A 27,630-nucleotide genomic window follows, 5' to 3' on the forward strand; every position below is an offset into this window, starting at 1 on the left:
GTGTTCAGATCCTAAACACTTGGTTTTACAGTGTTGGCAGAGTCTCGCTTCCTAAAACCCAGCAGTGTTAGGCAGTGGAGGAGCAGTATTTGGCTAATAATCCCTGTCCTTGGTGCTGAAAGAAGAGATGGTCTAGCTCATGCAGTGGTTGTCATGGTGACACCGGCAGGTCCTGGTAGTACTGTCAAAATAAGGGAAACACTCTTTTCACGCCACTTTGACGAGAATTTACGCAGCAGGTTAGGAGCATTAACTTAGAAGGTTAGGAGACTGAGGTTGAGGTTATGAAAAGGGTTAGCGAAAATGCTCTCCTAACCTTCCTTACAGACATTTGCTCCCTCACTTCTTTCCATACCCACACAATCACATCTCTCTCTCAAACACTTTTTCTCTGTACCCCTCCAATTTATGTTGATGATCTTTCCCAATCCAATTCCAGGCCTTGCAGAGAGACTACTGAGGCTTGAAGGTCATTGGACTACATTCCTGCAATGTTATTCCCACAGGGAACCGTAGAGCATAGTATCGCTGCACTTTCTCATAGATTCTATTTTATTTACCTTTACATGCATTAGCGTGCAGTTTGTAAATGTAGTTGTCATGTTGTATTCTGAATATGTTGATGTGTGAGTAGTAGACCATGTACATACCTTATACTAGCCTATATTCAATTCCATTGCATTGAATGTTCTTTAAAATAAATAAACTAACAAGACATTGTTTGATATACAGTGCCTTGCGAAAGTATTCGGCCCCCTTGAACTTTGCGACCTTTTGCCACATTTCAGGCTTCAAACATAAAGATAGAAAACTGTATTTTTTTGTGAAGAATCAACAACAAGTGGGACACAATCATGAAGTGGAACGACATTTATTGGATATTTCAAACTTTTTTAACAAATCAAAAACTGAAAAATTGGGCGTGCAAAATTATTCAGCCCCTTTACTTTCAGTGCAGCAAACTCTCTCCAGAAGTTCAGTGAGGATCTCTGAATGTTCCAATGTTGACCTAAATGACTAATGATGATAAATACAATCCACCTGTGTGTAATCAAGTCTCCGTATAAATGCACCTGCACTGTGATAGTCTCAGAGGTCCATTAAAAGCGCAGAGAGCATCATGAAGAACAAGGAACACACCAGGCAGGTCCGACATACTGTTGTGAAGAAGTTTAAAGCCGGATTTGGATACAAAAATATTTCCCAAGCTTTAAACATCCCAATGAGCACTGTGCAAGCGATAATATTGAAATGGAAGGAGTATCAGACCACTGCAAATCTACCAAGACCTGGCCGTCCCTCTAAACTTTCAGCTCATACGAGGAGAAGACTGATCAGAGATGCAGCCAAGAGGCCCATGATCACTCTGGATGAACTGCAGAGATCTACAGCTGAGGTGGGAGACTCTGTGCATAGGACAACAATCAGTCGTATATTGCACAAATCTGGCCTTTATGGAAGAGTGGCAAGAAGAAAGCCATTTCTTAAAGATATCCATAAAAAGTGTTGTTTAAAGTTTGCCAAAAGCCACCTGGGAGACACACCAAACATGTGGAAGAAGGTGCTCTGGTCAGATGAAACCTGGCAACAATGCAAAACGTTATGTTTGGCGTAAAAGCAACACAGCTCATCACCCTGAACACACCATCACCACTGTCAAACATGGTGGTGGCAGCATCATGGTTTGGGCCTGCTTTTCTTCGGCAGGGACAGGGAAGATGGTTAAAATTGATGGGAAGATGGATGGAGCCAAATACAGAACCATTCTGGAAGAAAACCTGATGGAGTCTGCAAAAGACCTGAGACTGGGACGGAGATTTGTCTTTCAACAAGACAATGATCCAAAACATAAAGCAAAATCTACAATGGAATGGTTCAAAAATAAACATATCCAAATGAACAATGACCCCAAGCCTACTTCCAAAGTTGTGGCAAAATGGCTTAAGGACAAAAAAGTCCTAAGGTGTATGAAATTTTCCGACTACTGCATGTAATCACATCCGGACTGGTGTGATGCTTTTATCTTTTGATCTGGTGTACAGATCTACATGTTTATCATTGAGGAAATAACGCATACTATTACTACTGTATGAGTGTTATAGTTTATACAGCTACTACTGTGGCAGGGTAAGTTTTACACCACTTTTCTAAACACAACTGTTTAGAATGTTTAAATCTCACCTTAGTGTATATGACATATACAGTACAGTAGGGTATTACTATAAACATATACAGGTTGTTGCATTGTATGCTAACCATTGTTTGATCGTTTTTTATGATTCAAAATGTGTTAAAGGCATACGTTACTTCTATAGGATTTACGTACTGTAATTGACCCCATTACCTTTCAAACAATGTTAGGAATTTGGTCAACCATTTTTGGTAAAAGATAGGTATTTTTTTATCTACCTCCTCTTTTCCTGTCTTCCCTGGTGTTGCATGTTGTTGTTTTTTACCACTAGCCTAATAACTAGTCTAACCTAGCCCTGGACCAATGCCTAGCCTAACCTATGCTAGCTCTGGGCCAATGCCTAGCCTAGCCTTCCACTAACACGTCCTACCCGACTTAAGTAATACAGGCACGAGAGGATGTTCAGATTGTCCGGTCTTGTCCTCTGGTAACACATCCATTTATCTTTTGGTCATGTTTTAGTGTTTTGTTTTCCTCTATTCCATTTATATCCTCCTAACCCCCCTCTCATGTTCTCCTGTCATTCCCTGCATGTGGTTGTTAGATCAACTGGTCCCCCCACTCCCTCCCTCTTTTCTGCCCCCCCCTGTACAGCCTACATACAAGATCAGATGTTCTACCCATTTTACTGTGTTAGGCGTTTTTTGTTGCTATGTGTACCCAAGTCTACTGTGTACATGTGTGTGTGTTAGAGAGAGTAGTAGAGAGAGAGACTGAAAGAGAGAAACAAACAGAGAAGATAAATGCCTCTCAGGTAAGGCTAGCATACCTTGATGGTAAAACCATCTACTGTATAATGTTTTCCATACACATGAAAATGATGGTGACCGTAAAGTGTTATGACCAGCTGTACTTTGAGTAGTATTACTAACTATCATCCCCATCACTACCACCACCATCATCATCTCCGAATCAGAAAACGTTTATTATCCTACGAGAAGAAAATCTTGCCTCCACCATAATCACTACCACCAACACCATCAAATTAACACTACAGCTGAAACTCTCAGAATACGGTTTGCAGCTACACATGGGACAAAGATTGTACTTTTTGGAGAAATGTCCTCTAGTCTGATGAAACAAAAATATAACTGTTTTGTCATATTGACCATCGTTATGTTTGGAGGAAAACGGGGGAGGCTTGCAAGCCGAAGAACACCATCTCAACCGTGAACCACGGGGGTGGCAGCATCATGTTGTGGGGTGCTTTGCTGCAGGAGAGACTGGTGCACTTCACAAAATAGATGGCGTCATGAGGTAGGAAAATTATGTGGATATATTGAAGCAACAATACAAGAGATCAGTCAGGAAGTTAAAGCTTGGTCGCAAATGGGTCTTCCAAATGAAAAATGACCCCCAAGCATACTTCCAAAGTTGTGGCAAAATGGCTTAAGGACAACAAAGTCAAGGTATTGGAGTGGCCATCACAAAGCCCTAACCTCAATCCTATAGAAAATGTGTTGGCAGAACTGAAAAAGCATGTGTGAGCAAGGAGGCCTACAAACCTGACTCAGTTACACCAGCTCTGTCAGGAGGAATGGGCCAAAATTCACCCAACTTACTGTGGGAAGCTTGTGGAAGGGCTACCCGAAACGTTTGACCCAAGTTAAACAATTTGAAGGCAATGCTACCAAATACTAATAGAGTGTATATAAATTTCTGACCCTCGGGGAATGTGATGAAATAAATAAAAGCTGAAATAAATCTCTCTACTATTATTCTGACATTTCACATTCTTGTATTTTGCTAAGGTGTATGTAAACTTCCGACTTCAATTGTTTATTATATACACTGAAGAAAATAAATGTTCTTAAATGCTTCTTCCTCAGCTCTTAAGGTTCCTTGGAGAACTCTTGCCAGATTAAGAACCTTTGAGTTAGCTGTGGGGTCCCCTATGTGGCATCTACAGATCTTCGGAATTCTTAAAGGTTCTTGAAATGTATGGAAGCCTGCAGATGTGGCCCTTTCATAGCACATAGCACATGTAAAGAGATAACACCCAGAGTTGAACCAAAACCACACCTATCTTTATCATATTTCCCAGCATGCTTTATTGAAGTTGATTTTTAGAATTGTTTGCTTCAACATCTATGTTTTTGCATGCTGTCACGCCCTGCTTTTTATGTCTCTATTTTGGTTTGGTCAGGGTGTAATTTGGGTGGGCATTTTATGTTCCCTTTTCTATGTTTTTTGTATTTCTTTGTTTTGGCCGGGTATGGTTCTTAATCAGGGACAGCTGTCTATCGGTGTCTCTGATTGGGAACCATACTTAGGTAGCCTTTTCCCACATGGTTTTTGTGGGTAGTTATTTTCTGTTTAGTGTTTTCTGCACCTGACAGGACGGTTTCGTTTCTCTTTGTTATGTTGGTATCGTGTTCGGTTACAATAAAAGGCATGAACACTTACCATGCTGCGCTTTGGTCCGATTCCTCTTCTTCAGACGACGACTCCCGTTACACATGCACATTGTGTTACGGTGCGTGAATGAGGACCCAAAAGCGAATTAACGTAAACAGAGCTTCTTTAATAACAAAACAAAACGTAGGCTCAGATGGACCGGCAGGTTCCGACAGGACAGGACAAGGTTGCAGCAAACATGACGATAGTCTGGTTCAGGCATGAACAACACAAACAAGAATCCGACAAAGACAGGAGCAGAAACAGAGAGAGATATAGAGGACTAATCAGAGGGAAAAAGGGAACAGGTGGGAAAAGGGGTGACGAGGTAGTTAGGAGGAGACAAGGCACAGCTGGGGGAAAGAGGGGGAGAAAAGGTAACCTAACAACGACCAGCAGAGGGAGACAGGGTGAAGGGAAAGGACAGAAACAAGACACAACATGACAGTACATGACAGTACCCCCCCACTCACCGAGCGCCTCCTGGCGCACTCGAGGAGGAAACCTGGCGGCAACGGAGGAAATCATCGATCAGCGCACGGTCCAGCACGTCCCGAGAGGGAACCCAACTTCTCTCCTCAGGACCGTACCCCTCCCAATCTACTAGGTACTGATGACCACGGCCCCGAGGACGCATGTCCAAAATCCTACGGACCCTGTAGATGGGTGCGCCCTCGACAAGGATGGGGGGGGGGGGGGGGAGACGAGCGGGGGCGCGAAGAACGGGCTTGACACAGGAGACATGGAAGACCGGGTGGACGCGACGAAGATATCGCGGAAGAAGAAGTCGAACTGCGACAGGATTAATGATCCGAGAAATACGGAACGGACCAATGAACCGCGGGGTCAACTTGCGAGAAGTGGTCTTAAGGGGAAGGTTCTGAGTGGAGAGCCAAACTCTCTGACCGCGACAATATCTAGGACTCTTAGTTCTACGCTTATTAGCAGCCCTCACAGTCTGCGCCCTATAACGGCAAAGTGCAGACCTGACCCTCTTCCAGGTGCGCTCGCAACGTTGGACAAAAGCCTGAGCGGAGGGGACGCTGGACTCGGCGAACTGAGATGAGAACAGCGGAGGCTGGTACCCGAGGCTACTCTGAAAAGGAGATAGCCCGGTCGCAGACGAAGGAAGCGAGTTGTGGGCGTATTCTGCCCAGGGGAGCTGTTCTGACCAAGACGCAGGGTTGCGAAAAGAAAGACTGCGTAAGATGCGACCAATAGTCTGATTGGCCCGTTCTGCTTGACCGTTAGACTGGGGGTGAAAGCCGGAAGAGAGACTGACGGAAGCCCCAATCAAACGGCAAAACTCCCTCCAAAATTGAGACGTGAATTGCGGACCTCTGTCCGAAACGACGTCTGACGGAAGGCCATGAATTCTGAAAACATTCTCGATGATGATTTGTGCCGTCTCTTTAGCAGAAGGAAGCTTAGCAAGGGGAATAAAATGAGCCGCCTTAGAGAACCTGTCGACAACCGTAAGAATAACAGTCTTCCCCGCTGACGAAGGCAGTCCGGTGACAAAATCTAAGGCGATGTGAGACCACGGTCGAGAGGGAATGGGAAGCGGCCTGAGACGGCCGAAAGGAAGAACCCGGTATTCAAAGTGCCCTAACGGAGTGTTAAACGCCGTCTTCCACTCGTCCCCCTCCCTGATGCGCACGAGATGGTAAGCGTTACGAAGGTCCAACTTAGTGAAAAACCTGGCTCCCTGCAGGATCTCGAAGGCTGAAGACATAAGAGGAAGCGGATAACGATTCTTCACTGTTATGTCATTCAGCCCTCGATAATCTATGCAGGGGCGCAGGGACCCGTCCTTCTTCTTAACAAAAAAAAACCCCGCTCCGGCGGGAGAGGAGGAGGGGACTATGGTACCGGCGGCAAGAGCTACAGACAAATAATCTTCGAGAGCCTTACGTTCGGGAGCCGACAGAGAGTATAGTCTACCCCGGGGGGGAGTGGTTCCCCAAAGGAGATCAATACTACAATCATACGACCGGTGTGGAGGAAGAGAGGTGGCCCTGGACCGACTGAACACCGTGCGCAGATCGTGATATTCCTCCGGCACCCCTGTCAAATCACCAGGCTCCTCCTGTGAAGAAGAGACAGAGGAAACAGGAGGGATAGCAGACATTAAACATTTCACATGACAAGAGACGTTCCAGGAGAGGATAGAATTACTAGACCAATTAATGGAAGGATTATGACAAACTAGCCAGGGATGGCCCAAAACAACAGGTGTAAAAGGTGAACGAAAAATTAAAAAAGAAATGGTTTCGCTATGATTACCAGAAACAGTGAGGGTTAAAGGTAGCGTCTCACGCTGAATCCTGGGGAGAGGACTACCATCCAGGGCGAACAAGGCCGTGGACTCCCTTAACTGTCTGAGAGGAATGTCATGTTCCCGAGCCCAGGTCTCGTCCATAAAACAGCCCTCCGCCCCAGAGTCTATTAAGGCACTGCAGGAAGCTGACGAACCGGTCCAGCGTAGATGGACCGACAAGGTAGTGCAGGATCTTGAAGGAGAGACAGGAGTAGTAGCGCTCACCAGTAGCCCTCCGCTTACTGATGAGCTCTGGCTTTTACTGGACATGAAGTGACAAAATGACCAGCAGAACCGCAATAGAGACAGAGGCGGTTGGTGATTCTCCGTTCCCTCTCCTTAGTCGAGATGCGGATACCTCCCAGCTGCATAGGCTCAGCACCCGAGCCGGCAGAGGAAGATGGTAGTGATGCGGAGAGGGGGGCAACGGAGAACGCGAGCTCCTTTCCACGAGCTCGGTGACGAAGATCAACCCGTCGCTCAATGCGAATAGCGAGTTCAATCAAGGAATCCACGCTGGAAGGAACCTCCCGGGAGAGAATCTCATCCTTTACCTCTGCGCGGAGACCCTCCAGAAAACGAGCGAGCAAAGCCGGCTCATTCCAGCCACTGGAGGCAGCAAGAGTGCGAAACTCAATAGAGTAGTCTGTTATGGATCGATTACCCTGACATAGGGAAGACAGGGCCCTGGAAGCCTCCTCCCCAAAAACAGATCGATCAAAAACCCGTATCATCTCCTCCTTAAAGTCCTGATACTGGTTAGTACACTCAGCCCTTGCCTCCCAGATTGCCGTGCCCCACTCACGAGCCCGTCCAGTAAGGAGAGATATGACGTAGGCGACACGAGCAGTGCTCCTGGAGTAAGTGTTGGGCTGGAGAGAAAACACAATATCACACTGGGTGAGGAACGAGCGGCATTCAGTGGGCTCCCCAGAGTAACACGGCGGGTTATTGATTCTGGGCTCCGGAGATTCGAAAGCCCTGGAAGTGGCCGGTGGATCGAGGCGGAGATGGTGAACCTGTTCTGTGAGGTTGGAGACTTGGGTGGCCAGGGTCTCAACGGCATGTCGAGCAGCAGACAATTCCTGCTTGTGTCTGCCTAGCATCGCTCCCTGGATCTCGACGGCTGAGTGGAGAGGATCCGAAGTCGCTGGGTCCATTCTTGGTCGGATTCTTCTGTTACGGTGCGTGAATGAGGACCCAAAAGCGAATTAACGTAAACAGAGCTTCTTTAATAACAAAACAAAACGTAGGCTCAGATGGACCGGCAGGTTCCGACAGGACAGGACAAGGTTGCAGCAAACATGACGATAGTCTGGTTCAGGCATGAACAACACAAACAAGAATCCGACAAAGACAGGAGCAGAAACAGAGAGAGATATAGAGGACTAATCAGAGGGAAAAAGGGAACAGGTGGGAAAAGGGGTGACGAGGTAGTTAGGAGGAGACAAGGCACAGCTGGGGGAAAGAGGGGGAGAAAAGGTAACCTAACAACGACCAGCAGAGGGAGACAGGGTGAAGGGAAAGGACAGAAACAAGACACAACATGACAGTACATGACACATTGATTGATTCATTAACCTTATGCTACTCAAATTTTTCTAAACTGTTACTTGAATTTATTGGACTCATTACTGAAATGTTTGTTCCAGTTTAGATGTTTAAAGTATTCTCATAACTTAGTCTTCCCAACGCTGGCAGTCATTCTGAATGCCACTTGCAGGTGAATAAAAATACCAAATGTTGGATATCCCCTCACTGGCTGGATTCCAATAGGAACTAAATCAAATCAAATCAAATCACATTTTATTTGTCACATACACATGGTTAGCAGATGTTAATGCGAGTGTAGCGAAATGCTTGTGCTTCTAGTTCCGACAATGCAGTAATAACCAACAAGTAATCTAACTAACAATTCCAAAACTACTGTCTTATACACAGTGTAAGGGGATAAAGAATATGTACATAAGGATATATGAATGAGTGATGGTACAGAGCAGCATAGGCAGGATACAGTAGATGGTATCGAGTACAGTATATACATGAGGTGAGTATGTAAACAAAGTGGCATAGTTAAAGTGGCTAGTGATACATGTATTACATAAGGATGCAGTCGATGATATAGAGTACAGTATATACGTATGCATATGAGATGAATAATGTAGGGTAAGTAACATTATATAAGGTGCCATTGTTTAAAGTGGCTAGTGATATATTTACATCATTTCCCATCAATTCCCATTATTAAAGTGGCTGGAGTTGAGTCAGTGTCAGTGTCAGTGTGTTGGCAGCAGCCACTCAATGTTAGTGGTGGCTGTTTAACAGTCTGATGACCTTGAGATAGAAGCTGTTTTTCAGTCTCTCGGTCCCAGCTTTGATGCACCTGTACTGACCTCGCCTTCTGGATGATAGCGGGGTGAACAGGCAGTGGCTCGGGTGGTTGATGTCCTTGATGATCTTTATGGCCTTCCTGTAACATCGGGTGGTGTAGGTGTCCTGGAGGGCAGGTAGTTTGCCCCCGGTGATGCGTTGTGCAGACCTCACTACCCTCTGGAGAGCCTTACGGTTGTGGGCGGAGCAGTTGCCGTACCAGGCGGTGATACAGCCCGCCAGGATGCTCTCGAGTGTGCATCTGTAGAAGTTTGTGAGTGCTTTTGGTGACAAACCAAATTTCTTCAGCCTCCTGAGGTTGAAAAGGCGCTGCTCCGCCTTCTTCACGATGCTGTCTGTGTGAGTGGACCAATTCAGTTTGTCTGTGATGTGTATACCGAGGAACTTAAAACTTGCTACCCTCTCCACTACTGTTCCATCGATGTGGATAGGGGGGTGTTCCCTCTGCTGTTTCCTGAAGTCCACAATCATCTCCTTAGTTTTGTTGACGTTGAGTGTGAGGTTATTTTCCTGACACCACACTCCGAGGGCCCTCACCTCCTCCCTGTAGGCCGTCTCGTCGTTGTTGGTAATCAAGCCTACCACTGTTGTGTCGTCCGCAAACTTGATGATTGAGTTGGAGGCGTGCGTGGCCACGCAGTCGTGGGTGAACAGGGAGTACAGGAGAGGGCTCAGAACGCACCCTTGTGGGGCCCCAGTGTTGAGGATCAGCGGGGTGGAGATGTTGTTGCCTACCCTCACCACCTGGGGGCGGCCCGTCAGGAAGTCCAGTACCCAGTTGCACAGGGCGGGGTCGAGACCCAGGGTCTCGAGCTTGATGACGAGCTTGGAGGGTACTATGGTGTTGAATGCCGAGCTGTAGTCGATGAACAGCATTCTCACATAGGTATTCCTCTTGTCCAGATGGGTTAGGGCAGTGTGCAGTGTGGTTGAGATTGCATCGGCTGTGGACCTATTTGGGCGGTAAGCAAATTGGAGTGGGTCTAGGGTGTCGGGTAGGGTGGAGGTGATATGGTCCTTGACTAGTCTCTCAAAGCACTTCATGATGACGGAAGTGAGTGCTACGGGGCGGTAGTCGTTTAGCTCAGTTACCTTAGCTTTCTTGGGAACAGGAACAATGGTGGCCCTCTTGAAGCATGTGGGAACATCAGACTGGTATAGGGATTGATTGACTACACATCACTTTGCAAGCTATCATGATGTGACTTGCAGGTGTAGTATGGAGTTTCAGGCCACTGTATTAGTGTAATAATAGGCCCTCAATAAAAGGCCTCTTGAAATATTTTTGTCTTAACAATGACATTTTAATGACAACATATTTACTTAGGATCTCACTTGGTGAAGGCCACAACAATGAAACTGAATGAATGCATCAACTATTTCTCCGTCACTAGCAAACACAGTCATGGGTGGTATTGGTAACTCTAAAATTCACTCGAAAGGCACTCTGGGAAATGTGCAAATAAGGCTTATAACTATACAGCAGGGCTATTCAATTCCTGCCCTGGAGGGACAAAACATTTCTGGTTTATATGGTCCTTCAAAGAGCAATCACATTTCTTGTTCTTCAGAAGCCGAAAATGGTTCCCCTATGGCAGTGGTTCCCAAATGTTTTATAGTCCCGTACCCCTTCGAACATTAAACCTCCAGCTGCATACCCCCTCTAGGACCAGTGTCAGCGCACTCTCAAATGCTGTTTTTTGTCATCATTGTAAGCCTGCCACACACACACTATGTAGAATGCATTTATTAAACATAAGAAAGAGTTTAAGTTTTTGTCACAACCCGGCTCGTTGGAAGTGACAAAGAGCAAAGACCAAGGCACAAATAATAAAAAATAATAATCAATAATTTAGCTCTTTATTTAACCATCTTACAGATAAAACCTTACTTGTTCATCATAAATTGTGTTAAGGGTGTGCTTGAAAGGATGCACATAACTCTGCAACGTTGGGTTGTATTGGAGAGAGTCTCAGTCTTAAATCATTTTCTACACAGAGTCTGTGCCTGTGTTTAGTTTTCATGCTAGTGAGGGCTGAGAATCCACTCTCACATAGGCACATGGTTGCAAGGACATCAGTGTCATAACAGCGCGATTTGCCAAGGCATGTAACTCTGAGCGCAGCCCAATCCAGAATTTTGGCAGTGGCTTCTGGTTAAATAAAATTTTCACAGAACCGCTTGTTGCAATTTCGATGAGGCTCTCTTGTTCAGATGTCGGTAAGTGGACTGGAGGCAGGGCATGAAAGGGTTAACGAATCCAGTTGTTTGTGTCATCCATTTCAGGAAAGTACCTGCTCACTTAGGTGCTTCACTATATCACATTTGACATTGCCCGTAAGCTTGAGTTCATTTGCACACAAAAAATCATACAATGATGGAAAGACCTGTGTGTTGTCCTTGTTAATGCAGACAGAGAAGAGCTCCAACTTCTTAATCACAGCCTCAATTTTGCCTTGCACATTGAATATAATTGCAGAGAGTCGTCTGCGTAGAGGTGGATCAGAGAATCACCAGCAGCAAGAGCGACATCGTTCAATATATACAGAGACAAGAGTCGGCCTGAGAATTGAACCCTGTGGCACCCCCATAGAGACTGCCAGAAGTCCGGACAACAGGCCCTCCGATTTGACGCACTGAACTCTGTCTGATAAGTAGTTGGTGAACCAGGCGAGGCAGCCATTTGAGAAACCAAGACTGTTGAGTCTGCCGAAAAGAATGTGATGAATGACAGAGTCGAAAGCCTTGGCCAGGTCAATGAATACGGGTGCACAGTAATGTCTCTTATCGATGGCGGTTATGATATCGTTGATATGATATCGACCAGCTCGGAAACCAGATTAAATAGCTGAATCCACTGTATGTTTTAATTAGCTAATGATAACATGTGCCATTTACCAGATGCTTTTATCCAACGCGAGTAACATTACAGTGGAGTACATACATTTTTAGTTGGTGTCTGTGATCCCTGTGGGAATTGAACAAATGACCCTGGCATTGCTAACAACACAGTCTTACCAACTGAGCCACACAGGACCACTGCAACCATATATGGTTAAATTACTTGTTATAAACTGGATGTTGTCGTTCAGTTTTAGTACATATAGGGCGACCTATAATATAGTTTGAAATGAAGTCTGCCTGTTTGGTTATCTCAAATGAACCCTTCGAGAGGGTGCTTCTACACCTGCATTGCTAGCTGTTTGGGGTTTTAGGCTGGGTTTTCTGTACAGCACTTTGAGATATCAGCTGATGTGCGAAGGGCTTTATAAATAACTTTGATTTGATTCATTCAGCTTGAGGTCTTGTTGGATGTCTCTGACTGATTGTACTCATGTTGTACCGTCTGATTTTATCAACCAGTTTTTAGCACCCATGTCGTGCATTGTAAGGCGTTATGCATTGCTCAAAACGTATAATAAATCTACTTCTAAGGTATTATGAAGAGGATCTCACAGGACGTATTGACATTTACTCAGCTACCAATCATACAGCTTTATACAGTAGCACCATATTAGTGGTAGTGGTATTATAAGGAGTATACGGAGTACCTATCTGGCTAATTGGAGGGTGATTGTAGAGTGTTTTAGACATTTTTGCATTCGCAGAACTCTTTAAAAGTAGGGGGTTAATTACATGACTGAATGGGGAGTATTGGCTCCCCATTATTGTTACCTTGAAATGAAGTGTTAAAATAGAACGCTATCTCAAGCACTTTGGGCTTTAGGGATTTCCACTGTATGATTAATATAGTAGTTGTAAGGGTCAAAATGGTGGCCAACACATAATGTACAATCGGGCTGTCAGTCCTTTCACTTTGTGTGAATTGTTATTTCAACATGACATATTTTAAAATAATCTGGCTAGTTATTGGACCATGAATTGGGACCACAATGAATCATGCTGGGCCACAAACAGACTCAATGACACATGTTTCAGGCCCTTTATGTTGAACATTCAGTATGACGGGGGCCCCATCCTGATTTTGAAACCCATTCAGTGCACTCTGAGATACATGGATATTTATAATTCATCCGTTTAATCCTTTTACGACCGTATTCTCTGTTTCCCCGTCACTTTCTTCTCTGTCCTCTCCACCTTTCTTTTACTCCCCTTTACTCTCTGTCCTCTCCACCTTTCTTTTACTCCCCTTTTCTCTGTGTCCGTGCTGCGCCAATGAAACAGTAGTCGTCTGTATTCTCATTCCAGCCAGGTCTCCTCCCGCTTTCCTCCATTCCACTGCTTTTCCTTGGGCTGTCATGCCGGTGACCGTTGCAGCATTTTTATGATCGTCAGATTGAGTATCCCTCAGTGCTCGGTCCAGTTTGACCCTGCAGTCACCTTCAAGGTCAGCATTATCCCACTTAGGAGTCTAGTCCAGTTTAATAATCTGGCCTCATCTCATCTGATCGAGCAATGCCCTGCAGTGTCCTATAGGGGCTGACAAACTGTTGAATAATACACCATCTGTTTTTCTAGCTCTGTTGTTTGTATATGACTGTAAACCTTCTCTCCTTCCTCTTTCTTTTCTCCTTTACTGTCCCTCTATCTTCAACTTTCTATTTTCCTTCTGTCTGTTGGCCTTTCCCCTGCTCTCTCTGTCCCTCCACTCTCTGTTTCTCTCTGTTCCTCTCCTCCAGTACTGCGCATTCGTCTCCCTTCTGTTCATCCTCATCTCCATCTCTACATTCTGCATGGAGACGCATGAGGCCTTCAACACCATCTACAACAAGACGGAGAACGTGACGGAGGGAAACGTGACTCGCGAGGTGATCGTCTACGAGGTGGTGACCGACAGCTGGCTTACGTACGTGGAGGGCATGTGCGTCGTCTGGTTCACCATTGAGGTGATGGCACGCGTGGTCTTCTGCCCGGACAAGGTCGAGTTCTTCAGGAGCACCCTCAACATCATCGACTTCATTGCCATTATGCCCTTCTACCTGGAGGTGGGGCTGAGCGGCCTGTCCTCCAAAGCCGCCAAGGACGTATTGGGGTTCCTGCGTGTGGTCCGCTTCGTCCGCATCCTGCGTATCTTCAAGCTGACCCGCCACTTTGTGGGACTTCGCGTCCTGGGCCACACGCTCCGCGCGAGCACCAATGAGTTCCTCCTGCTCATCATCTTCCTTGCTCTCGGAGTGCTCATCTTCGCAACCATGATCTACTATGCCGAGCGCATCGGCGCAGACCCCGACGACCCTACGGCTGCCAAACACACAAACTTCAAGAACATCCCCATTGGCTTCTGGTGGGCTGTGGTCACCATGACCACTCTGGGCTACGGGGACATGTATCCCGAGACGTGGTCGGGGATGCTGGTGGGCGCGCTGTGCGCCCTGGCGGGGGTGTTGACCATCGCCATGCCTGTGCCCGTCATCGTCAACAACTTTGGCATGTACTACTCACTGGCCATGGCTAAGCAGAAGCTGCCCAAGAAAAAGGGCAAGCACATCCCCCGGCCCACCATGCCAGGCTCGCCCAACTACTGCAAGCCCGACGCCATTGCCCTGGCCACTGCCTCGCCCCATAGGATCCTGGGTAATGTACTCGGCGAGGTGATCTGGTCCGGAGGCCTTGACTGCCCCCTCGCTCAAGAGGAGATCATAGAGATCAACCGAGGTGAGACATTTCTATTTTTAATCCTCAGCCCCCTATTTTAAGACACAGACTGCAAGTTAACAAAATTGCTTCGACCTTGACTCATAAGATTGGTATTAGTTTGTAAACACAACATGGAGCTTCGCTGAGCATCTGGGCACACCACCACTGGCCTCCAACAAGGGCGTAGAACTCAAATTACCCTGGCAAGATATTATATTTTTGGCAAAGATGTTGTCAAATTGTACAGTTTAGTGTCAATAGATATCCATTCAATCAAACTTGGGACAGGGATTTTCACAGTTTGTGGGTGACTCTGATAGGGATGGGGGGGGGGGGGGGGGGGGGGGGTCTGATTCTGAATCTGCCCTTGAGAGAGGGGGGCTGATTCTGAATCTGCCTTTGAGAGAGCGGGGCTGATTCTGAATCTGCCCTTGAGAGAGGGGGGCTGATTCTGAATCTGCCTTTGAGAGAGCGGGGCTGATTCTGAATCTGCCCTTGAGAGAGGGGGGCTGATTCTGAATCTGCCTTTGAGAGAGCGGGGCTGATTCTGAATCTGCCCTTGAGAGATAGCTAACCCATCAGAACTCATAGGTAATTTATGATCAACTGGTGAGTCCACTTTTGCCGACAGGCCTCCATCTGTCTGCATAAAACAAACACAGTACTTTAAAATCTCATTTGGATCTCTTCACAACAGCCTAATATACATACATTTGGTTCAATGGTTTGGTTTAAATGTTAGACAAAAAATTGAAAAACTTAATTGAAATATTTAGTAGGTTAAATGTGCAGTACTTCCTATTTCATTTGGCATGATTGTGTATGACCTATGAACCCAATATCCACACACGACAATATGGCACATGTTGTGTATTTTGTTGAGAAATCAACAGTGAGTCTGCAGTTATAGTATTTTATTGCATCAGCACCTATAGTACCCCACCACTTTCTCTCTATCTTTCACACTCTCTTTTATAAGAGTTTTGTTGTAGGTTGTCAGTAAGTTCATGAGCAGGAAGTCATGTGAGATAATTTGACTGCTGTGTCTGAGCATATACGCACCAGCCACCCTGTAGCATCAACTCTCACCCCGAACCACCTCTTCTATCACTATGTCCAGTGTTTAGTATACCATGCCGTCTTGCTAAGCCAGGATAGACATGAACTTTGACACATTGGCAATTATCAATTACATATCATAGTAGAATGTATATGTGGGTGTTTTAGAAAACACAGTACCTTAAGATGGTACTCGGCCCTGAGCTCTAAACTACATAGAGCCACAGGAGGTTGGTGGCACCTTAATTGGGGAGGACGGGCTCGTGGTAATGGCTGGAGCGGAATAGGTGGAATGGTATCAAATACATCAAACACATGGTTTCCATGTTTGGTGCCATTCCATTGGCTCCGTTCCAGCCATTATTATGAGCCGTCCTCCCCTCAGCAACATCATGTGCATTTAGCCTCCATTTGAAACGACTGCTCTTCACTAATGCCATTTACTTTTTACACAGTGAAAAGATAATTTATGTTTAAGTCCTAATAAAATAGCCTATTGCATTGTGTTTTTGTTTAGTAGGACACCATAGTTTGGGATTAGATTTGGCCCAGTTGGAGGCTATTTTACTGACTCTGTCTCTGATTATGTATCTCATCTACAGTATTCAATTGTGATCAGTAGCTTGTAGTAACACCTCCTCTCCCTATTCCTTTGACTATTTTCCTACACACTTTTTTCCAGTGTTGGGAGACTGGGGATTCATGATTTCTGTATTGGTGGGCCAAGGTGCCAAAACAAAACCTCAGATATAGCAGCCAATCAAAGCCCCTAAGCTCACAACAGCAAGCTCTCTGATTGGATCAATTTAATCATCAAGCAAGCAATTACTCCCCTCGGGATATGTTCCAATACCCATACTAACATACTATGTAGAATGAAGCAATGTAATGGGCATGCATCCTAAGTAGTATGCTAGTGTGGATATGGAAACACAGCCCAGTTTGGCCTCAGTCTCCCATCACAACCTTCATCATCTACTATCCAGATACCTCACTTCACTCCTACTCTCCTATTCCTTCCTTCCCCTTTACTCTCTCCTTCTCCCTTGCTATCCCTTCCCCTCTTTCCCCATCTCCCCTTCTTTTCCAAAAGAGTCCAAGCAGAACGGTGACGCGGCCACTGCGGTCCTGGCGAACGAGGACAGCCCCACCATTGACCAGGTGCTGGGTCCGGAGCGAGAGGGTGCCCGAACAACACGGGAACGCTACCAGCAGGACCGTGCTTGCTTCCTGCTCAACACCAGGGAATTCCGTGCCACAGATGGGAATGTGCGGAAAGGTATGTCGGTCCCGCAGCGGACGGAACTGTAAACACAGTAGTCAACAGAGCTACACATAAGATGCCATAAGGCACAGGCACTGATACAGATACTCCCTATATAGACGATGCCAACAGAGAAGGTGCACAAGACACAAATACATACACACTAATTATGTATACATGATCAAATACAGCATATATGGGAACTGATTTGTGGTTCATTAGAGAGAACACACAGGCAGACACAAGCAACGGCCAACAGCATCATGGGAAGAGACATGACTGTGTTTGTGTGACAGGGAGGAACTCTATGTTCTGACAGGACACAACAACGCCCTACCTTACACAAACACCTTTACTCTTCCGCTCTGTGTTTCCACTTATTCACCTCCATACTGTCCATGTTTTCATCCACTTGGTACCGCCTTTTCTCTCCTCCTGTCTGTATTTTCTGTCCCCCTTTCACAGCCTCAAATTGTCATCCTCCATTTTGTCCTTGTATTTCTTTCGATCTCCATCTCTCACTCTCGTTGTTTCTCTCTATCTCTGTCTCTTGGACCCAGACAGTTGACCGTGCATTCATTTACCTCTCGTCACTTCTGTTTCATGCTCTCCCTCTCCCTCTCGTCTCCCCTCCGCCTCCTTGTTTGGCTTTGACTCCCACTTCAAGCTCTCCCTCTCCCTCTCGTCTCCCCTCCACCTCCTTGTTTGGCTTTGACTCCCACTTCATGCTCTCCCTCTCGTCTCCCCTCCGCCTCCTTGTTTGGCTTTGACTCCAACTTCATGCCCCCCCCCACCCTCTCTCTTTGGCCCCCATTCTTTTCCCCCTTCCTTTTCTTTCCTCTCCAAAACACACCTTATTTACCCCTGTTTACCCCATGTATACTGTTCTGCTCATTCTGAAATCCAATACCGCATTCCATTTCTTTATCGCTGCAACAAACTTTTTTTTTAACCACCTACATCCAAACCTGCATCAAACACTTCTCCTTTACACTCCTCCCAAACCCTCCACATCCCTGTTGACACTAAACTACAGGCACCAGCCCTGTCAGCCGGCCCAGACTCCCCTTTGGCTGAAGAATGTTATAAGCTGGAAGGGTCTCTGCTACATCAGGACCTCAATGCAAACTCCACCTCCAAAACTATAGGCCAAGAGGTAACACCTTAAAATCACAGGTAACCAAAATGGAACCCTGTTTTTTCATAATTTTTTTACTTAATCCGTCAGCCAAACATTTAATGTTCTCTCAGCTCCATGACATTGATTGTTGGCAGTTGCCACTCAAACATTCCACCCACAGACACACTTGGACACAGAACACACTCACAGGAAGCAACATCACTAAGCTATTGAGCTAAGGTTGGGTAAAACTGTAATTCGAATATCAAAGCCAATTGCATTCTGTTGCTCAGAGTATCATCCAATCAGAATAATCTATTATTCAGAATAACCTGATCTTTTTTGTTGTTAACTAAACCTCTGCCTGATGCGCCACAATTACATCATATGAAGTATGAACTCAATGACATTCTTATAATAACTGGTCATATAATGTACACACACCAACCATTTGTCCATACACGTACAAAGAGTAACAAAAGTAATGTTATGAAACAACGATCTACGTTGTGTTTTCCATATTTAATGCAGGGTATCAGGAACAGCGGGTCACACGTTGTCTAATGTGCTCTGTGTTGTTGTCTCTCTCTTCAGGTTGTATCATTTCACGCATTTGTATGTTGGCTTATTCCTCCTTACACTTTACACTGTGTCTCTGTCCTACTCCGAATCAAATCAAACGTTTTCTTGCCATCTGAGTGTTTGTGTTGCTGTTGTCTATGTTATTTCTTTGTGTCACTGGTACCCAGCTGACATTCACCCTGACAGACAACAAAAGACACATCGCTCTTTGGAGAAATCTCCCTTTGCATTGGCCGAAATGTTCAGTCTCAAATATTTCTATCATGGTACATATTCCTGCTATGCGTGCATAATGGATGCTTTTGAATACGATGATGAACAGTGGCCGTCTTTCAGCGGTCAAAGGTCAGTGGGGTCAGCAGAGCCTCCGAGGTCACAGGACTAGAACAACATTTTCAGTCATATTATCATGTGTCTGTAGTGTAGTGACCTGAGTAGTTCAAAAGCAATACAGTAAGCTGCACCTAGTGACTGAAACACTGATTGGCTCTGACATCACACTGCCAGACAGACAATATTTGTATTTATTTTATTTATTTAACTTGTATTTAACTAGGCAAGTCAGATAAGAACAAATTCTTATTTACAATGATGGCCGACCACGGCCAAACACAAACGACCCTGGGCCAATTGTGCGCCGCCCTATGGGAGTCCCAATCAAGGCCGGATGTGATACAGCCTGGATTCAAATCAGGGACTGTAGTGACACCTCTTGCACTGAGATGCAGTGCTTTAGACCGCTGTGCGACTCGGGACTATGACAGTCCGATTGACTGACAACTTGCTAACTAAGGCAGTGTTTCCCAACCCTGGTCCTCGATTACCCCCAACAGTACACATTTTTGTTGTAGCCCTGGACAAACACACCTCAATTGAGCTCATTGAGGGCTTGATGATTAGCTGACAAGTTGAATCAGGTGTGCATGTCTGTACACATGTGTACTATTGGGAGTGCTCAAAGACCAAGGTTGGGATACACTGATTTAAGGTACGCAAGCCTTGAGTTGTTGAACTCCTCTCTTGGAAGCCTCTGACTGCTTTGGTGATGTTTTTTTTTGTTTTTGTATAAAACCTACATTTAATCCCTCTTTAAAACCAAAAAGGAGGCCATTTTAAGCAGGAAGCCGTAGAGGGTGTTAGGATGCCACTCAGTGTTTACTGAATTAATGTTCTTGTTATCGCGGTACAAGGGTTTGATTTGAGAGACGGCTATAACACCCAGAACATTTTAGGAGTTAGTTCTTCCCCGTTACGATATTTGTGCCAATTCTATATGCCAACCTTCAGCCCTCAACATTTCTTAAAGTATTGATAGCTGTAGGGTGATTCAAGGACCACAGAACCTTGACCTCCCTCTATAACCTGAAATGTGTAACATTTAATACTAGTGAAATATCATTGCATCCATGTGAACCTGAACCAATAATAAAATGCCTCTGAGCAGCATTGCTCTTCAATCTCATATTGACCAAAAATTGAATTGAATACCAAACGGCTAGAAATGAGGTGAACAAACCCAAAATATTTGCCTCAGCTGAAATAATAATGGCTTAACGATGTGTTCCCTTCTTTGTTATAAAGTGGGATTCCCAATTGCGCTCTCAAACTGGTGTGCTTTGCCCATGGTTTCTTTCTTAGATCTTTGCATATGCAGTCCTTAAATTATTTTAGTAGCATTTTAAGTCTCTCTATATCAGTGTTCCCCAACCCTGGTCCTCGAGTACTACTATTCATTACTGCTGCACCGTTTGTTGTAGCTCTGAGTGGAAATAGGAAAAACGTGCATTTTATGGGTTATGAAAGTGTTGACGGTGCCGAAACATGAACTCACACAAAAAAACAGCAGCTATTTGCTGTATTCGTTGATAGTCACGGTTTTGAAATCTCACAGTATCAAGTTTGCCGTAGCTTTCTTTGATACCTGCTACGTTACTGCAGACTCGGTCATCTGCACAGTCTGATTGGCCAGCGGTGGCATATTGCACTTGAATTCCTCTCCAGGCCCACCAGGGAGGCACCTTCAGAAAACATGAAATTGCAACAGTTTGCCGACCCGGTGCGCAGGGCAGCTGAATTGGCTGCACTTACCACCAACAGCTTGAGACTCATTTAAAAAAAATGGGAACACAAGGCTTTATCGTTGTTTTTTTTACAGAAATGTTTGGCGATCGACTAGAAATGCATGGATATGGACAAGTCGACCGCGATCGGCTAGAAATGCATGGATATGGACAAGTCGACCGCGATCGGCTAGAAATGCATGGATATGGCCAAGTCGACCGCGATCGGCCGGTTGGTGACCAGTGGTGGGTATTGTTATTTTAGTACCCCTAGCAACAATACTGTAGCCTAACCGTACCCTTTCTTCTGAGAGTGGGGGTCCATTCAAACCACCTGACGTTAGATATGCCTTTCCATGTCAGTGTACCCAACTTCTAACTAGGGTTAAACTGACAAGTAAATATGTTTCTTGTGTTAGCCATACTAGTTTACTTTTTTCACTCTACAAGTTTTACCAAAGTCTTAGATTCCGTGTAAAGAAAGCTACAGTGGAAAAATATATTTCTAGGTTCAGATGATCTTTTAGCAGACCACATTAAGCAGATATTTTTGAAAGACTTCAAATTATCCTTTGAAGGCTTTCAAAAATATCCGCTTAATTGGGTCTGAAAAGACATGGCATAATATAGTGTTTCCATGTACAATGTGTTTTATCAGTTTATTTTAGGTTCTTGACAAGTTTGTCTCTCCTTGTCTTTCCCATGTGTTTTAATTTATTTTATTTAACTAGTCCGTTAAGAACACATTCTTATTTACAATGATGGCAAAAGACCTCCTGCGGGGACGTGGGCTTAGATTTAAAAAAAAACATAAGTAAGTATAGGACAAAACACACATTACGATAAGGGAGACAACACAACACTACATAGAGAGACCTAAGATAACAACATTGCAAGGCAGCAACACATGGTAGCAGCACAAAACATTGCACAAACATTATTGGGCACAGACAACAGCACAAAGGGCAAGAAGGTAGAGACAACAATACATCACACAAAGCAGCCACAACTGTCAGTAAGATTGTCCATGATTTGAATCTTTGAATAAAAAGATTGAGATAAAACTGTCCAGTTTGAGTGTTTTGTTGTAGCTCGTTCCAGTCGCTAGCTGAAGCGAACTGAAAAGACGAGCGACCCAGGGATGTGTGTACTTTGGGGACCTTTAACAGAATGTGACTGGCAGAACGGGTGTTGTATGTGGAGGATGAGGGCTGCAGTAGATATCTCAGATATATAAAAAAAATGTTAATAGGCATGATGCCTAAGAGGGTCTAATAAATAAGCATCAACCAGTGGGTCTTGCGACGGGTATACAGAGATGACCAGTTTACAGAGGAGTATAGAGTGCAGTGATGTGTCCTATAAGGAACATTGGTGGCAAATCTGATGGCCGAATGGTAAAGAACATCTAGCCGCTCGAGAGCACCCTTACCTGCCGATCTATAAATGATGTCTCCGTAATCTAGCATGGGTAGGATGGTCATCTGAATCAAGGTTAGTTTGGCAGCTGGGTTGAAAGAGGAGTGATTACGATAGAGGAAGCCAAGTCTAGATTTAACTTTAGCCTGTAGCTTTGATATGTGCTGAGAGAAGTACAGTGCACTGTCAAGCCATACTCCCAAGTACTGGTATGAGGTGACTACCTCAAGCACTAAACCCTCAGAGGTAGTAATAAACACATGTGGGAGGAGGGGCATTCTTCTTACCAAACTACATTACCTTTGTTTTGGAGGTGTTCAGAACAAGGTTATGGGTAGAGAAAGCTTGTTGGAAACTAAGAGAGCTTTGTTGTAGAGCATTTAACACAAAATCTGGTGAGGGGCCTGCTGAGTATAAGACTATCATCTGCATGTAAATGGATAAGAGAGCTTCATACTGCCTGAGCTATGCTGATGTAAATTGAGAAGAGCGTGGGGCCTAGGATCGAGTCTTAGGGTACCCCCTTGGTGACAGGCAGTGGCCGAGATAGCTGATGTTCTGACTTTATACACTGCACTCTTTGAGAGGGGTAGTTAGCAAACCAGCCCAAAGAGCCCTCAGAGACACCAATACTCCTTAGCCGGCCCACAAGAATGGAATGGTCTACTGTATCAAAAGCTTTGGCCAAGTCAATAAAAATAGCAGCACAACATTGCTTAAAATCTAAAGGCAATGGTGACATCATTGAGGACCTTTAAGGTTGCAGTGACATCCATAACCTGAGAGGAAACCAAATTGTATACCAGAGAGAATACTGTAGACATCAAGGAAGTATGCATTGCATGCTAGATGTTTTCCACCTAGCAGTAGGAGAAAATCCCAAGTATACAGTGCATTCGGAAAGTATTTAGACCCCTTGACTTTTTCCGCATTTCGTTATGTTACAGCCTTATTCTAGAATGGATTAAATCATTTTTATTTTCTTATCAAACTACACGCAATACCACAAAATGGCAAGGCAAAAACAGATCTCATTTGCATAAGTATGGAGACCATTTACTCAAAACTTTGAAGCACCTTGGGCAGGGATTACTGCTCGAGTCTTCTTGGGTATGACACTCTGACATGCACTGTCAACTGTAGGACCTTAAAAAGACAGGTGTGCCTTTCCGGTTCATGTCCAATCAAATTAATTTACCACTGGTGTACTCCAATCAAATTGTAGAAACAGGATTATCAATGGAAACCGGATGCACCTGAGCTCAATTTTGAGTCTCATAGCAAAGGGTCTGAATACTGTAAATTAGGTATTTAAGTTTATTTTTGGAATTTGTAAAGAAAAAAAAGAACGTAAGTCTGTCATGGTGTATTGTGTCTAGATTGGAAAATAATTCATTTTAGAATAAGTCTAAAAGGGAATGGGTCTGAACACTTCCCAACTGCACTGTACATGCTCTTTGTGTACCTCTCTATAATACGGCTCTATACTTCCACAGCAAACATAGACTGTCAATGACTGATGCAGGAACCTACAATATATTTGTCATCGTTAGTCATAAGTAGTGCACACTGGTTAAAAACAAATTACCAGTAAAACACCATCTCAAATCAAATGTATTTGTCACACACACATGGTTAGCAGATGTTAATGCGAGTGTAGCGAAATGCTTGTGCTTCTAGTTCCGACAATGCAGTAATAACCCACGAGTAATCTAACCTAACAATTCCAAAAACTACTACCTTATATACACACAAGTGTAAAGGGATAAAAAATATGTACATAAAGATATATGAATGAGTGATGGTACAGAACGTCATAGGCAAGATGGAGTAGATGGTATAGAGTACAGTAAAAACATATGAGATGAGTAATGTAGGGTATGTAAACATTATATTAAGTAGCATTATTTAAAGTGGCTAGTGATATATTTTTACATCAATTTCCATTACTAAAGTGGCTGGAGTTGAGTCAGTGTGTTGGCAGCAGCCACTCAATGTTAATGGTGGCTGTTTAACAGTCTGATGGCCTTGAGATAGAAGCTGTTTTTCAGTCTCTCGGTCCCTGCTTTGATGCACCTGTACTGACCTCGCCTTCTGGATGATAGCGGGGTGAACAGGCAGTGGCTCGGGTGATTGTTGTCCTTGATGATCTTTATGGCCTTCCTGTGACATCGGGTGGTGTAGGTGTCCTGGAGGGCAGGTAGTTTGCCTCCGGTGATGCGTTGTGCAGACCTTACTAACCTCTGGAGAGCCTTACGGTTGTGGGCGGAGCAGTGGCCGTACCAGGCGGTGATACAGCCCGACAGGATGCTCTCGATTTTGCATCTGTAAAAGTTTGAGTGTTTTTGGTGACAAGCCAAATTTCTTCAGCCTCCTGAGGTTTAAGAGGTGCTGCTGCGCCTTCTTCACGACGCTGTCTGTGTGGGTGGACCAATTCAGTTTGTCCGTGATGTGTACGCCGAGGAACTTAACTTACTACCCTCTCCACTACTGTCCCGTCGATGTGGATAGGGGGGTGCTCCCTCTGCTGTTTCCTGTAGTCCACGATCATCTCCTTTGTTTTGTTGACGTTGAGTGTGAGGTTATTTTCCTGACACCACACAGAGGCCTCTCACCTCCTCCCTGTAGGCTGTCTCATCGTTGTTGGTAATCAAGCCCACTACTGTTGTGTCGTCTGCAAACTTGATGATTGAGTTGGAGGCGTGCATGGCCACGCAGTCGTGGGTGAACAGGGAGTACAGGAGAGTGCTCAGAACGCACCCTTGTGGGGCCCCAGTGTTGAGGATCAGCGGGATGGAGATGTTGTTACCTACCCTCACCACCTGGGGGCGGCCCATCAGGAAGTCCAGTACCCAGTTGCACAGGGCGGGGTCGAGACCCAGGGTCTCGAGCTTGGTGACGAGTTTGGAAGGTACTATGGTGTTAAATGCTGAGCTGTAGTCGATGAACAGCATTCTGACATAGGTATTCCTCTTGTCCAGATGGGTTAGGGCAGTGTGATTGCGATTGCGTCGTCTGTGGACCTATTTGGGCGGTAACCAAATTGGAGTGGGTCTAGGGTGTCAGGTAGGGTGGAGGTGATATGGTCCTTGACTAGTCTCTCAAAGCACTTCATGATGAAGGAAGTGAGTGCTATGGGGCGGTAGTCGTTTAGCTCAGTTACCTTGGCTTTCTTGGGAACAGGGACAATGGTGGCCCTCTTGAAGCATGTGGGAACAGTAGACTCAGATAAGGATTGATTGAATATGTCCGTAAACACCAGCCAGCCAGCTGGTCTGCGCATGCTGTGACGCGGCTGGGGATGCCGTCTGGGCCTGCAGACTTGCGAGGGTTAACACGTTTAAATGTTTTACTCACATCGGCTGCAGTGAAGGAGAGTCCGCAGGTTTTGGTAGCGGGCTGTGTCAGTGGCACTGTATTGTCCTCAAAGCGGGCAAAAAAGTGATTTAGTCTGTCGTGACGGGGCTGGTTTTCTTTTTGTTATTTGTGATTGACTGTAGACCCTGCAACATACCTCTTTGAATTGCGACTCTACTTTGTCTCTATACTGACGCTTAGCTTGTTTGATTGCCTTACGGTGGGAATAGCTACACTGTTTGTATTCGGTCATGTTTCCGGTCACCTTGCCCTGGTTAAAAGCAGTGGTTCGCGCTTTCAGTTTCACGCGAATGCTGCCCTCAATCCACGGTTTCTGGTTTGAGAATGTTTTAATCGTTGCTATGGGTACGACATCGTCAATGCACTTTCTAATGAACTTGCTCATCGAATCAGCGTATTCGTCAATGTTGTTGTTGGAAGCAATGCGGAACATATCCCAATCCACGTGATGGAAGCAGTCTTGAAGCGTGGAATCAGATTGGTCGGACCAGCGTTGAACAGACCTGAGCGCGGGAGCTTCTTGTTTTAGTTTCTGTCTTTAGGCTGGGAACAACAAAATGCTTTTCCGAAAGGAGGGCGAGGGAGGGTCTTATATGCGTCACGGAAGTTAGAATAACATTGATCTGGGGTTTTACCAGCCCTGGTTGCGCAATCGATATGCTGATACAATTTAGGGAGTCTTGTTTTCAGATTAGCCTTGTTAAAATCCCCAGCTACAATGAATGCAGCCTCAGGATATGTGGTTTCCAGTTTGCAAAGAGTCAAATAAAGTTTGTTCAGGGCCATCGATGTTTCTGCTTGGCGGGGAATATATGCGGCTGTGATTATAATCGAAGAGAATTCCCTTGGTAGATAATGCGGTCGACATTTGATTGTGAGGAATTCTAAGTAAGGTGAACACTAGGACTTGAGTTCCTGTATGTTATGATCACACCACGTCTCGTTAATCATAAGGCATACCCCCCCGCCCCTCTTCTTACCAGAAATACGTTTTTTTCTGTTGGCGCGATGTGTGAAGAAACCAGCTGGCTGCAACGACTCCGTTAGCGTCTCTCGAGTGAGCCATGTTTCTGTGAAGCAAAGAACGTTACAGTCTCTGATGTCTCTCTGGAATGCTACCCTTGCTCGGATTTCATCAACCTTGTTGTCAAGAGACTGGGCATTGGAGAGAAGTATGCTAGGGAGTGGTGCACGATGTGCCCGTCTCCGGAGCCTGACCAGAAGACCGCTTCGTTTGCCTCTTTTACGAAATCGTTGTTTTGGGTTACCAGCTGGGATCCGATCCATTGTCCTGGGTGGAAGGCAGAACACAGAATCCGCTTTGGGAAAGTCATATTCCTGGTCGTAATGATGGTGAGTTGACGTTGCTCTTATATTCAGTAGTTCCTGTATGTAATGAAACCTAAGATGCCTGGGGTAACCAATGTAAGAAATAACACGTAAAAAAACAAAAAAACAAAATACGGCATAGTTTCCTAGGAACGCGAAGCAAGGCGAAGCAAGGCGGCCATCTCTGTCGGCGCCTGAAGTACATATAATGTCCTTTTTGCTTGAGGGTGGGAACCACATGCGGAGATCATCCTTTCACCCACATTGCGTCTCTCAAAGACACGGCTGTTGGAACCAAAAATCTCACATTGGACTCATCAGACCAAAGAACAGATTTCCACCAGTTTACTGTCCATTGCTCATGTTACTTGGCCCAAGCTAGTCTCTTCTTATTGTTGTCCTTTAGTAGTGGTTTCTTTGCAGCAATTCAACCATGAAGGCCTGCTTCATGCGCTCTCCTCTGAACAGTTGCTGTGTGTGTTACTTGAACTCTGAAGCATTTGTTTGGGCTGCAATTTTAGA

At 45.2% G+C, this 27,630-nt stretch overlaps 1 protein-coding gene across 1 annotated transcript in view; it reads left to right on the plus strand.

The window, feature by feature from the left end:
• The window catches only part of LOC110498792 (voltage-gated potassium channel KCNC1), a 37,342-nt gene extending 17,769 nt beyond the window's left edge, over window positions 1-19,573 (plus strand). The window contains exons 2-4 of the mRNA XM_090211991.1: window positions 13,940-14,915; window positions 17,050-17,235; window positions 18,264-19,573. Coding sequence (XP_090068117.1) covers window positions 13,940-14,915; window positions 17,050-17,235; window positions 18,264-18,388 — 1,287 coding nt within the window. The 3' untranslated portion in view covers window positions 18,389-19,573. The remainder of the gene's footprint in view (window positions 1-13,939; window positions 14,916-17,049; window positions 17,236-18,263) is intronic.
• Window positions 19,574-27,630: the final 8,057 nt, after the last annotated feature.

The sequence above is a fragment of the Oncorhynchus mykiss genome, chromosome 20, assembly GCF_057628025.1.
Source record: "Oncorhynchus mykiss isolate SJ-2025 chromosome 20, ASM5762802v1, whole genome shotgun sequence".
In the NCBI taxonomy this organism is placed as follows: Eukaryota; Metazoa; Chordata; class Actinopteri; order Salmoniformes; family Salmonidae; genus Oncorhynchus; species Oncorhynchus mykiss.